This window comes from Leucoraja erinacea, chromosome 15, assembly GCF_028641065.1.
Source record: "Leucoraja erinacea ecotype New England chromosome 15, Leri_hhj_1, whole genome shotgun sequence".
Classification (NCBI taxonomy): Eukaryota; Metazoa; Chordata; class Chondrichthyes; order Rajiformes; family Rajidae; genus Leucoraja; species Leucoraja erinaceus.
The window spans coordinates 43341268-43354137 of record NC_073391.1 but is presented as its reverse complement, the minus strand read 5'-3'; the positions used below and the strand labels follow the sequence as shown (position 1 = coordinate 43354137).

The 12870-nt window shown below is 49.9% G+C and overlaps 1 protein-coding gene across 2 annotated transcripts in view; it reads left to right on the top strand.

Moving 5' to 3' along the window:
- rufy2 (RUN and FYVE domain containing 2) overlaps window positions 1-12870 on the top strand; it is a 50756-nt gene that overhangs the window by 13101 nt on the left and 24785 nt on the right. For both annotated transcript variants that reach the window (XM_055647299.1, XM_055647298.1), the window contains exons 5-10: window positions 191-255; window positions 1564-1629; window positions 3951-4020; window positions 6880-6981; window positions 8343-8459; window positions 9943-10110. In XM_055647299.1, coding sequence (XP_055503274.1) covers window positions 191-255; window positions 1564-1629; window positions 3951-4020; window positions 6880-6981; window positions 8343-8459; window positions 9943-10110 — 588 coding nt within the window. The remainder of the gene's footprint in view (window positions 1-190; window positions 256-1563; window positions 1630-3950; window positions 4021-6879; window positions 6982-8342; window positions 8460-9942; window positions 10111-12870) is intronic.

Here is a 12870-nt window from a genome sequence, read left to right as displayed (position 1 = left end):
ATTGTCCCCAGTGCGTGTAGGAAAGTGTTAGTGTGCGGGGATTGGTGGTCGGCGGTGGGCCTGTTTCTGCGCTGTATCTCTAAAACCAAAGGAACTAAAGCTACAATAAACTGATGGAGTTGTGATGGGAGGAAGATCATTATCTTGTAACCATTCATTGTGTCTCACCTCAGTCCCATTTCTTCCCCAGGTTGGAGTTATTGACTTCTCCATGTACCTGAAAGGTGACAATGACAACAACGGATGCTTCGAGAGGTAATTGCTGCAGACGCTGCGCTGTCCTGCACCATATGCGCTCCTCTGGGAAGGTTGGGAATTTTTCCATAGGGAAGCAACGCCTGCAAATGTCTACCTTGCTGTTTTTCCCATTTAAAGAACACATTGATTAAATCACAAGTGGCATCACTTCTTGAGTCGGGGATTATGGGAGAAGGCAGGAGAATGGGGTTGGAGTGATAGATCAGCCATGATTGAATGGCGTAGTAGCCTTGATGGGCCGAATGGCCTAATTCTACTCCTGTCACTTATGATCTTATGAACTGTCTCACAGCGCCGGAGATCCGAGTTGGATCCTGACCTCGGGTGCTGTCTGTGTGAAGTTTGCACGTTCTCCCCGTGACGGCGTGCATTTCCTCAGCGTCCTCCCCTCTCCCAAAGACGTGCGGGTTTGTGGTTAAACCGACCTCCGTAAAATTGTCGGGAGTGGATGTGAAAGTGGGGTGACTTAGAACCAGTGTGAACGGCGTGGGCTCGGTGGGTCGACGGACCCGTGTCCGTGCTGTATCTCTGAGGCGGGTCAGTGGCGCAGCGGTAGAGCTATCCAGTCAGCGGAAAGACCGTACATGATTACAATCAAACCGCCCACAGTGTACAGATACAGGATAACGTGGATAGCGTTTAGTGCAAGGTAACATCCGATTGGAGATAGCCCGAGGATCTCCAATCAGGTAGACGGTAGGTCAGGATCGCTCTCTAGCTGGTGACAGGACCATCTAGTTGATAACGGCTGGGAAGAAACTGTCCCTGAATCTGGAGGTGTGTGTTTTCACACTTCTGTACCTGGTGGGAGAGGGGAGAAGAGGGAGTGACTGGAGTGAGGATGAATGAATGAATGAATGAATGAATGAATGAATGAATGAAATGATGAATGAATGTATGAATGAATGAATGAATGAATGAATTGAATGAATGAATGAATGACATGTGACAAGTCACAGTGATACTCTTTGTGTTGCATAGTCAAGGTATGCAAAGGGTGGCCACATAAAGGGCGCCGACAACGTTGCAGATTATCCCAGGGCAGTTCCACCTTTGTTCCCCTTGACTATCTTGCCTGATGGAAGAGGGGAGAAGTGACCGGGGTGAGATTACCCTGCGTGGTGGGGGAGGGGAGAAGAGGGGGTGAACGGGGTGCGACTATTGTTGCCTCAGAGTAGTATTGATGTACTTGGGACTGCAGAATGATTTGACTTCACCCCACTGCCTCTTAAAAGCAGCCCCTGGACTGTCAAAGTTAGCTCTTTCTCGGAAGCGTTATAAACGAGTCTCTGTTTTTTATTTCAGTGATGGACAGATCTCTGCTATCCTGGATCAGAAGAACTACGTGGAAGAGCTCAATAGACAGCTGAAGTAGGTCGCTCTGAATCTTTTGCCCTTTCCTTTTGGTTTTACCCTTTCAGCGTGGAAACAGGCCCTTCGGCCCACCGAGTCCGCATCGACCAGCGATCACCCTGCACCCTAGCACTGTCCTACACGCACTCGGGACAATTCACGAGTTTACCCAAGCCAATTAACCTACAAACCTGCACGTCTTTGGAGCGTGGGAGGGAAACCAGTGCACCCGGGGAGAACGTGCAAACTCCGCACAGACAGCACCTGCAGTCAGGATCGAAACCGAGTCTCCGGCTCTGTGAGGCAGCGACACTTCCGCTGCGCCACCGTGCCGCCCCCTCTGTTGTATTATGATTACGTGACCTCCGTTGGCCCGGCAAAATGGATAACTTGGAAAGGCTCTGGAGGCAAGGGTGTCGGAAAACCGGTGGTGGCCCAGTACGTGTGGTGGCATGCCGGGCAGGGATGTCGTGGCCACAACGTTCAATACATATTCCGTGCACAAGAGCCTTCAAAGGGAACCCACTCAGTCGAGTTACTCCGTACCCCAAACATCTCACCACATGTCACGGCATGATGAATGGTCTGCCATTTCATAGAAACAGAAACATAGGAAATAGGTGCAGGAGTAGGCCATTCGGCCCTTCGAGCCTGCACCGCCATTCAATATGATCATGGCTGATCATCCAACTCAGTATCCTGTACCTGCCTTCTCTCCATACCCCCTGATCCCTTTAGCCACAAGGGCCACATCTAACTCCCTCTTAAATATAGCCAATGAACTGGCCTCAACTACCTTCAAACAAGAGGACATGACTTCAGAATTAAGGGACAGAAGTTTAGGGGTAATATGAGGGGGAACTTCTTTACTCAGAGAGAGGTAGCGGTGTGGAATGAGCTTCCAGTGGAAGTGGTGGAGGCAGGTTCGTTGGTATCATTTAAAAATAAATTGGATAGGCATATGGATGAGAAGGGAATGGAGGGTTATGGTATGAGTGCAGGCAGGTGGGACTAAGGGGAAAAAAAGTTGTTCAGCACGGACTTGTAGGGCCGAGATGGCCTGTTTCCGTGCTGTAATTGTTATATGGTTATATGGTTACCTTCTGTGGCAGGGAATTCCACAGATTCGCCACTCCCTGTGTGAAAAATGCTTTTCTCATCTCGGTCCTAAAAGACTTTCCCCTTATCCTTAAACTGACCCCTTGTTCTGGACTTCCCCAACATCAGGAACAATCTTCCTGCATCTAGCCTGTCCAACCCCTTAAGAATTTTGTAAGTTTCATATGTTCATTAGCCACAGAGGCTGCCTGACTTGCTGATTTTTATTTGACACCTTGTTCATACATGTTAGAAACATAGAAATTAGGTGCAGGATTAGGCCATTCGGCCCTTCGAGCCTGCACCACCATTCAATATGATCATGGCTGATCATCCAACTTAGTATCCCGTACCTGCCTTCTCTCCATACCCCCTGATCCCCTTGTCCTCAAGGGCCACATCTAACTCCCTCTTAAATATAGCCAATGAACAAGCCTCGACTACCCTCTGTGGCAGAGAGTTTCAGAGATTCACCACTCTCTGTGTGAAAAAAGTTCTTCTCATCTCGGTTTTAAAGGATTTCCCCCTTATCCTTAAGCTGTGACCCCTTGCCCTGGACTTCCCTAACGTCGGGAGCAATCTTCCTGCATCTAGGGGTGATCTTATAGAGGTGTATAAAATCACCAGAAGAATAGATTGGGGAGATGCACAGAGTCTTTTACTCAGAGCAGGGGAATCAAAAACCATTGGATGTACAGGTTTACGGTGAGTGGGGGGGGGGGGGGGGGGGGGAATGATTTAATAGGAATCTTAAGGGCAACTTATTTTTACACAAAGGGTGGTAGTTACATGGAACGAGCTGCCAGTGGAGGTAGTTTCATTTCCACAGACGACTGTGGAGGCCAGGTCGATAGGCAGAGATTAACCAATTCTTGATTAGTACGGGTGTCGGGTTATGGGGAGAAGGCAGGAGAATGGGGTTGAGAGGGAAAGATAGACCAGGCTTGGTTGAATGGCGGCGTAGAATAGATGGGCCGAATGGCTTCATTCTGCTCCTAGAACTTTTGAACATTTAAAAAAACATTAGGACAAGGAAAGGGATAGGACCGGTTTAGAGGGATATGGGCCAGACACAGGCAGGTGGGACTAGTGTAGATGGGGGCATGTTGGTCGGCGTTGGCAGGTTGTGCCGAAGGGCCTGTTTCCATGCTGTATCACTATGGCAACAACTATATTATGTGTGCCCAATCCTTGGGTTGGTTTGGTTCTTCCGGTGGATAATTATGTGTTTCTGCTTTCAGTTCTACAGTCGGCAGCCTGCAGGGCAGAGTTTCATCACTCGAAACGGCAAACTCTAAACTGATTGAAGAGGTACTGACTTTAGATTTCAAAATTACTGATGCATTCTCCAGATTTTAAACATTCGTGCCTTTGGCCACTTCCAAGGCTGAGATCTTGTGCCTGTTAGGCCCCCCCTTCGGTCGTGGCTGGCCATGGGAGTCTCCAAGGTGCTATTGCCTATATGGAGGACGCCTGGTGCGTGACTTTGTGTAACGCGGGGAGGCTGGTGCACAGACAGACACCCCACGGTCCTTGACAGATCTGGGTCAGGATCCAGTGGCATGGAGCCCAAGACGACCGGAGACCCTTTTCTGCTGCAGCCGTCATCCGCCTTCCCAGCCGTTGTGCCGCTCCACCAAGGTCAGCCATCGTCCTCCGCCTGTTCCACCGTTGAGGTCTTGGTTGGGTTGCTCTTTGTCAGAGACCTCCCCCTCGACCTTACCGCCATGGGTGGCCCTACCAGGAGCATAGCTCCAGACGGCATCGCTCTCAGGATCTCAGGTCCACACGAGCTTCTCCACCATGACACGGTGACAATCCACAGAGAAATGGATTCACTGCCTCAACAGTTGAATAAACCACACATTAGAGCAGCACGGTGGATCAGCGGTAGAGGTGCTGCCTCACAGCGCCAGAGACGCGGGTTCGATCCCGACTACTGGTGCTGTTTGTGCGGAGTTTGTACACTCTCCTCGTGCGGGGATCGCTGATTGGCGTGGACTCTGTTGCCCGAAGGACCTGTTTCCGCACTGTATCTCTAAACCCAAACTAGACAACTAAAACTAATGGCATTTGGTTGTTACTAACGTTTATGTACTTAGTTTAGAGATACAGCATGGAAACAGGCCCTTCGGCCCACCGAGCCCACGCCGGCCATTGGTCACCGCTTCACACTCATCCTGTTATCCCACTTGTGCAGCCACTCCCTACACACTAGGCACAATTTACAGCGGCCAATGAACCTACAAACCCGCGCCCAGTGTTAGAGGGCGTGTGCGCGCAAACCTCGAAAACGGTCCTGGCCGTGACTTTACATTTTGGAGACACAGCGTGGAGACAGGCCCTTCGGCCCACAGTCCTCGCTGCCCAGCGATCACCCCGTACACCAGCGCTATCTCACACACTAGGGACCATTTACAATCGGCAGAGGCCAATGAACCTACAAATCCCGCAGATGTGGGAGGAAACCCGGAGCCCCCCGGAGGAAACCCACGCGGTCGCGGGGAGAACGTGCAAACTTCACACAGACAGCACCCGAGGTCAGGATCGAACCCGGGTCTCTGACGCTATGAGGCAGTAGCTCGAGCCACTGTGCCGCCCTTAGTGGGAGTTGCGGTGAAAGAGCATAAAGAGTTTAGTTTATTGTCACGTATGTAGCGAGGTACAGTGAAAAGCCTTTTGTTTGTGCTATCCACCAGCGGAAAGACTATACATGGTTACAATCAAGCCGTCCGCAGTGTACAGATACAAGATGAAGGGAATAACGTTTAGTGTGAGTTAAGGTCCAGTATAGGACAACTAAAAATAGTCCGAGGGTCTTCAATGAGGTAGATGGTAGTACAGCACTGCTCCCTGGTTGTGGTAAGGATGGCTAACAGCAGGGGAGAAACTGTCCATGGATCTGGAGGTGTGTGTTTTCACACCTCTATCCCCCTTGCCTGATGGGAGAGGGGGTGAAGAAGGTGAGACCGGTCCTTGATTACGCTGCTGGCCTTGCCGAGGCAGCGTGAGGTGTACATGGAGTCAATGGAAGGGAGGTTGGTTCGTGTGATGGTCTGGGCTGCGTCCATAACTCTGCTATTTGTCTTTGATTTGAATTTGCCTTTGATTTGTCCTTTTCACGTCTTTGTTTCCTTTGTTCTTTGCACCTTGTCATTACCTCTGGTTTCCCTCTCCCCCTGATTCTCATTCTGAAGAAGGGCCTCGACCCGAAACGTGGTTTATTTATTTTCACCAGAGATGCCGCTTGACCCGCTGAGTTACTCCAGCATTTTGTGTCTAGCTACTTTGCAATTGCTTGCCATAACCATATAACCATATACCAATTACAGGACGGAAACAGGCCATCTCGACCCTTCTAGTCCGTGCCGAACACGTATTCTCCCCTAGTCCCATATACCTGCGCTCAGACCATAACCCTCCATTCCCTTCCCATCCATATAACTATCCAATTTATTTTTAAATGATAAAAAAAACGAACCTGCCTCACTGGACTGCTCATTCCACACAGCTACCACTCTCTGAGTAAAGAAGTTCCCCCTCATGTTACCCCTAAACTTCAGTCCCTTAATTCCCAAGTCATGTCCCCTTGTTTGAATCTTCCCTACTCTCAGTGGGAAAAGCTTTTCCACGTCAACTCTGTCTATCCCTCTCATCATTTTAAAAACCTCTATCAAGTCCCCCCTTAACCTTCTGCGCTCCAAAGAATAGAGCCCTAACTTGTTCAACCTTTCTCTGTAACTTAGTTGCTGAAACCCAGGCAACATTCTAGAAAATCTCCTCTGTACTCTCTCTATTTTATTGACATCCTTCCTATAATTAGGCGACCAAAATTGTACACCATACTCCAGAATTGGCCTCACCAATGCCTTGTACAATTTTAACATTACAACCCAACTTCTATACTCAATGCTCTGATTTATAAAGGCCAGCACACCAAAAGCTTTCTTTACCACCCTATCTACATGAGATTCCACTTTCAGGGAACTGTGCACAGTTATTCCCAGATCCCTCTGTTCACCTACATTCTTCAATTCCCTACCATTTACTATGTACGTCCTATTTTGATTTGCGGTCTTGGATGGAGCCAGAACATGTGATTAACCTTTTGTTGTTGCCGCTACCTTGTGACTCGTGATCCTCTCTCTCTCTCTCTCTTCTTTCGTATAGTTAGCAATTGCTAAGAACAGCATCATCCGCTTGCAAGAGGAAAACCTCCAGTTTCGTAACGACAACGTTGAAATGTTATTCACAGCCCAAAAACAACTCGAGGTACGTTCACGCTCATAAGTGATAGGAACAGAATTAGGCCATTCGGCCCATCATGTCTACTCCAGCATTCAATCATGGCTGATTTATCTCTCCCTCCTAACCCCATTCTCCTGCCTTCTCCCCATAACCCCTGACACCCGCACTCATCAAGAATCTATCTATCTCTGCCTTCATTGCCTCCACAGCCTTCTGTGGCAGTGAATTCCACAAATTCACCACCCACTGACTCACTAAATTCCTCCTCATCTCCTTCTGAAAGGAACAATTCAATTCTGAGGCTATGGCGTCTGGTCCTAGACTCTCCCACTAGTGAAAACATCATCTCCACATCCAGGCCTTTCACTATTGCTAGATGCAGGAAGATTGTTCCCAATGTTGGGGAAGTCCAGGACAAGGGGTCACAGTTTAAGGATAAAGGGGAAATCTTTTAGGACCGAGATGAGAAAAACATTTTTCACACAGAGAGCGGTGGATCTCTGGAACTCTCTGCCACAGAAGGTAGTTGAGGCCAGTTCATTGGCTATATTTAAGAGGGAGTTAGATGTGGCCCTTGTGGCTAAAGGGATCAGGGGGTATGGAGAGAAGGCAGGTACAGGACAGGATAATGAGTTGGATGATCAGCCATGATCATATTGAATGGCGGTGCAGGCTCGAAGGGCCGAATGGCCTACTCCTGCACCTATTGTCTATGTTTCTATTTGGTAAATTTCAATGAGGTCCCACCCCCCATCCTTCTAAACTCCAGTAAGTACAGGCCCAGTGCTGTCATGTGCTAACCCACTCATTCCTGGGATCATTCTCGTAAACCTCCTCTGGACCCTCCCCAGCGCCAGCACATCCTTCCTCAGATACGGGGCCCGTGTTCGAGAATGTTAAAGTCGGCAGGTCCGTAGTTAAAGATTCAAAACCGTGGCCAAGTCCAAGTTGGAATTGGATGCGCTCGGTGTAAGTGGGCCATCGATGATGCATAGAACAGCACAGCACAAGGACAGGCCCTTCGGCCCACAATATTCGTGCTGTACATAACCCCAAGGCCAGCACCTATCTACACGCACACAATGTGTTGTACCGTCGTCAGCGCCCTTTACGTGGCGACCCTTTACATACTTGTGCACCGTTCGCAAAACAAAGAGTTTAACGTAACACCAAGTCCGCGGGACAATAAAATATCGATCAATTCCAGGGCGGGGAGGTGGTGCAACGGTAGAGTTGCTGCCCCTCAGTGCTTGCAGCACTCCGGGGTCAATCCTGACTACAGGGGCTGTCAGTACAGAGTTTGTACCTTCTCCCCCGTGACCGACCCGGCCGCCATTATACACTCTGTCCTCTAACAGAAGGTGTTTTTTTTTTAACCCGTTCAGTTGGAGAAACAGAGCATGTCGGAGGAGCTGGAGGCCTGCCAGGGTTGTCACCCCGGCATGGATGACGTTTACAATGAGGCACATCGACAGCTGAGGGCAGAATCCCGCTTACGTCAGGTAGGTGCCATCTACAGAGTGGACGTGGGGGAGAGGATGTTTCCACTAGTGGGAGAGTCGAGCACCATCAGAATTAAAGGACGTTCCTTGAGGAAGGAGATGAGGAGGAAAGTCTTTAGTCAGAAGGTGGTGAATCTGTGGAATTCATTGCCACAGAAGGCTGCGGAGGCCCAGTCAATGGATATTTTTTAAGGCAGAGATAGATAGATTCTTCATTAGAACGGGTGCCAGAGGTGATGGGGAGAAGGCAGGGGAATGGGGTTAGGAGGGAGAGAGATAGATCAGTCATGCTTGAATTGCGAAGTGGACTTGATGGGCCGAGTGGCCTAATTCTGCCTCGTGAACTTCAGAACTACGCCGGTGGGCTCTCATCATCGTTACTTCTGTTTAGAGGTACATTGCGGAATCAGGCCCTTCAGCCCCCCCCTCACCCTCCCGAGTCCACACCGACCAGTGATCACCCCGAACACTAATACTACCCCACACGCTAGGACAATTTACAATTTTACCAAAGCCAATTAGCCTGCAGGTCTTTGGAGAGTGGTGGAAAACTGGAGCATCCGGAGGAAACACACGCAGGTCCCAGGGAGAATTTACAAACTCCGTAGAGGCAGCACCCGCGGTCAGCATCGAAACACACGGGTCTCCGGCGCTGTGAAGCGGCAACTCCACCCGCTGCGCCACCCAGCCGCGCCCAACTTGTATGAAGGGGAGATTGTTGGCCGTCAGTATGTAGGACGTAGAAACATAGAAACTAGGTGCAGGAGTAGGCCATTCGGCCCTTCGAGCCTGCACCGCCATTCAATATGATCATGGCTGATCATCCAACTCAGTATCGCTACCTGCCTTCTCTCCATACCCCCTGATACCTTTAGCCACAAGGGCCACATCTAACTCCCTCTTAAATATAGCCAATGAACTGGCCTCAGCTACCTTCTGTGGCAGAGAATTCCACAGATTCACCACTCTCTGTGTGAAGAATGTTTTTCTCATCTCGGTCCTAAAAGATTTCCCCCTTATCCTTAAACCGTGACACCTTGTTCTGGGCTTCCCCAACATCGGGAACAATCTTCCTGCATCTAGCCTGTCCAACCCCTTAAGAATTTTGTTTAAGAAGGAACTGAAGATGCTGGAAAATCGAAGGTACACATAAATGCTGGAGAAACTCAGCGGGTGCAGCAGCATCTATGGAGCGAAGGAAATAGGCAACATTTCAGGCTGAAACCCTTCTTCAGACCCTTAAAAATGTTGTAAGTTTCTATAAGATCCCCCCTCAATCTTCTAAATTCTAGCGAGTACAAGCCGAGTCTATCCAGTCTTGGGATAACGTTAGAGCTGGTGTACGGGGAGAGGTGGGGGGAGGGGAGGATCGCTGGTCGGCGCGGACACGGTGGGCTGCAGCGCCTGTTTCCCCCGCGGTATCTCTAGACTAAACTGCACGGTGCTCACTAGGTGGAGGTGACTGTGTTGTTCTATCCGTCAGGACGTGGAGTGTGACCTGCTGGTGCAGATCAGTATGAAGCAGGAGATCGAGGTCGCCATGAAGCTGCTGGAGAAAGACATTCACGAGAAGCAGGACGCCCTCGTCAGCCTTCGGCACCAGCTCGAGGAGGTGAAGGCCATCAACGTGGAGATGTTTAAGAAGCTCAAGGTAAGTCGGCTGATCTCGAACGCTGCACATGGCGGCACGGTGGCGCAGCGGCAGAGTTGCTGCCTCACGGCGACGGAGACCCGGCTTCCATCCCGACGACGGGCGCAGGTCCGTACGGAGTTTGAACGTTCTCCCCGTGACCTGCGTGGGTTTACTCCAAGATCTTCTGTTTCCTCCCACTCCCCGAACACGTGCAGGTTTGTAGGTTCATTGTCTTGGTGGAAATGTAAAATTGTTCTTAGTGTGTGTAGGATAGCATTAGTGTACGGGGGTCGCTGGTCGGTGGGCCGAAGGGCCTGTTTCCGTGCTGTATCTCTAAACTAAACTAAACTAAAATAAACTCAACTAAACTAAACTAATGAAAACAAAGAGGTACAGAACTAGAAACGCACACCTCCAGATTCAGGGACCGTATCTTCCCCCTCCCAGCTGTTATCAGGCAACTGAACCGTCCTCAAAGGAACTAAAAGGAGGTAATTGAGGCAGGGACTGCAATGACATACAAGTCATTTGGATAGATTTGTGGATAGGGTGAGTTCAGAGGGATAAGGGCCAAATGTGGCCAGTGTAGATGGGGCATCTTGGTTGGCATGGGCAAGTTGGGCCGAAGGGCCTGTAACCATGCTCTATCACTCTCTATGCATGTCATAAGCCTTCCTTACCACTCTACCCATGCTGCCACTTCTACAGACTGGGTCCTGACCTGAAATGTCACCTATCCATGTTCTCCAGAGATGCTGCCTGACCCACTGAGTTACTGCGGCACTTTGTGTCCTTTTGTCTACCAGAACAATGCCTGGGTTAGGGGATATTAGATTGGACAGACTTGGATTGTTTCCTCTGCATTTAACATATGATGAGCGTTTAACGGCACCGGGCCTGTACTCGCTGGAGTTGAGAAGAATGAGGGGGGGGCCTCATTGAAACGTACCGAATAGTGAAAGGCCTGGATAGAGTGGATGTGGAGAGGATGTTTCCACTAGTGGGAGATTCCAGGACTAGAGGTCACAGCCTCAGAATTAAAGGACGTTCCTTTAGGAAGGAGATGAGGAGAAATGTCTTTAGTCAGAGGGTGGTGAATCTGTGGAATTCTTTGCCACAGAAGGCTGTGGAGGCCAAGTCAGTGGATATTTCTAAGGCAGAGATAGATAGAATCTTGATTAGAACGGGTGTCAAGGGTTATGGGGAGAAGGCAGGAGAATAGGGTTGGGAGGGAGAGATAGATCAGCCGTGATTGAATAGCGGAGTAGACTTGGTGGGTCGAATGGCCTAATTCTGCTCCTATCACTTTTGACCTTGGGGGGGGGGCCCATCTTGGAGGCTGCCTTCTTCTCTTTTCCAATCCTTGATTGCAATCACCTCCTACAAGGCAAAACCAGGAGGCAGCTTGAATGTTGGTGTAACATCACTCCCTGACGAGCTCAATGCGTTTTACGCACGCTTTGGCAGGGAGAATACTGATGTGCCTTCCCGATCCCCCATTCGCTGTGATGGCATTTCAGTCTCAGTCACAGAGGCCGACGTCAGGAAATCCTTCAGAGGGGTGAACCCCCGAAAAGCACCTGGACCTGATGGTATACCCGGTCGTGTTCTAAAAACCTGTGCGGACCAACTGGCGGGAGTTTTTACGGACATTTTCAACCTCTCACTTCTGAGGTCTGAGGTCCCCACCTGCTTTAAAAGAGCATCAATTATACCGGTGCCCAAGAAGAGTAAGGTGACGTGCCTCAATGACTATCGACCAGTGGCACTAACGCCAGTGGTGATGAAATGCTTTGAGAGGTTGATCATGGAGCAAATCAATTCCTACCTCGACAAAAACCTGGACCCACTGCAGTTCGCTTACCGCCACAACAGATCAACGGTGGATGCGATCTCGCTGGCCCTCCACTCCGCACTGGACCACTTGGACAACAAAAACTCATATGTCAGGCTGTTATTCATTGATTATAGCTCGGCATTTAACACAATCATCCCCTCCAAACTGGTTACCAAACTCGCAGAACTGGGTCTCTGCGCATCCCTCTGCAACTGGATCCTCGACTTCCTCATCCACAGACCACAGTCTGTTCGTATTGGTGGAAATGTGTCAGCCTCGATAACAATCAGCACGGGAGCACCTCAAGGCTGCGTGCTCAGCCCCCTGCTGTACTCACTCTATACCCATGACTGCGTAGCGAACCACAGTGCGAACTCCATCATCAAGTTCGCTGATGACACCACTGTTGTCGGGCGTATCACTGATGGGGATGAGTCAGAGTATAGAAGGGAGATCGAGCAACTGTCCACATGGTGCCAGCGCAATAACCTGGCCCTCAACACCAGCAAAACCAAGGAACTGATTGTGGACTTTGGAAGGAGTAGGAGGGGGACCCACAGCCCCGTTGATATCAACGGGTCGATGGTTGAAAGGGTCAAGAGCTTCAAATTCCTGGGCGTGCACTTCTCTGAAGATCTTTCCTGGTCCGAGAACACTAACGCAATTATCAAAAAAGCTCATCAGCGCCTCTACTTCCTGAGAAGATTACGGAGAGTCGGATTGTCAAGGAAGACTCTCTCTAACTTCTACAGGTGCACAGTAGAGAGCATGCTGACCGGTTGCATCGTGGCTTGGTTCGGCAATTTGATCGCCCTGGAGAGGGAAAGGCTACAAAAAGTAGTAAACTGCCCAGTCCATCATCGTCTCTGACCTTCCTTCCATCGAGGGGATTTATCGCAGTCGCTGCCTCAAATTGGCTGGCAGTATCATCAAAGACCCAC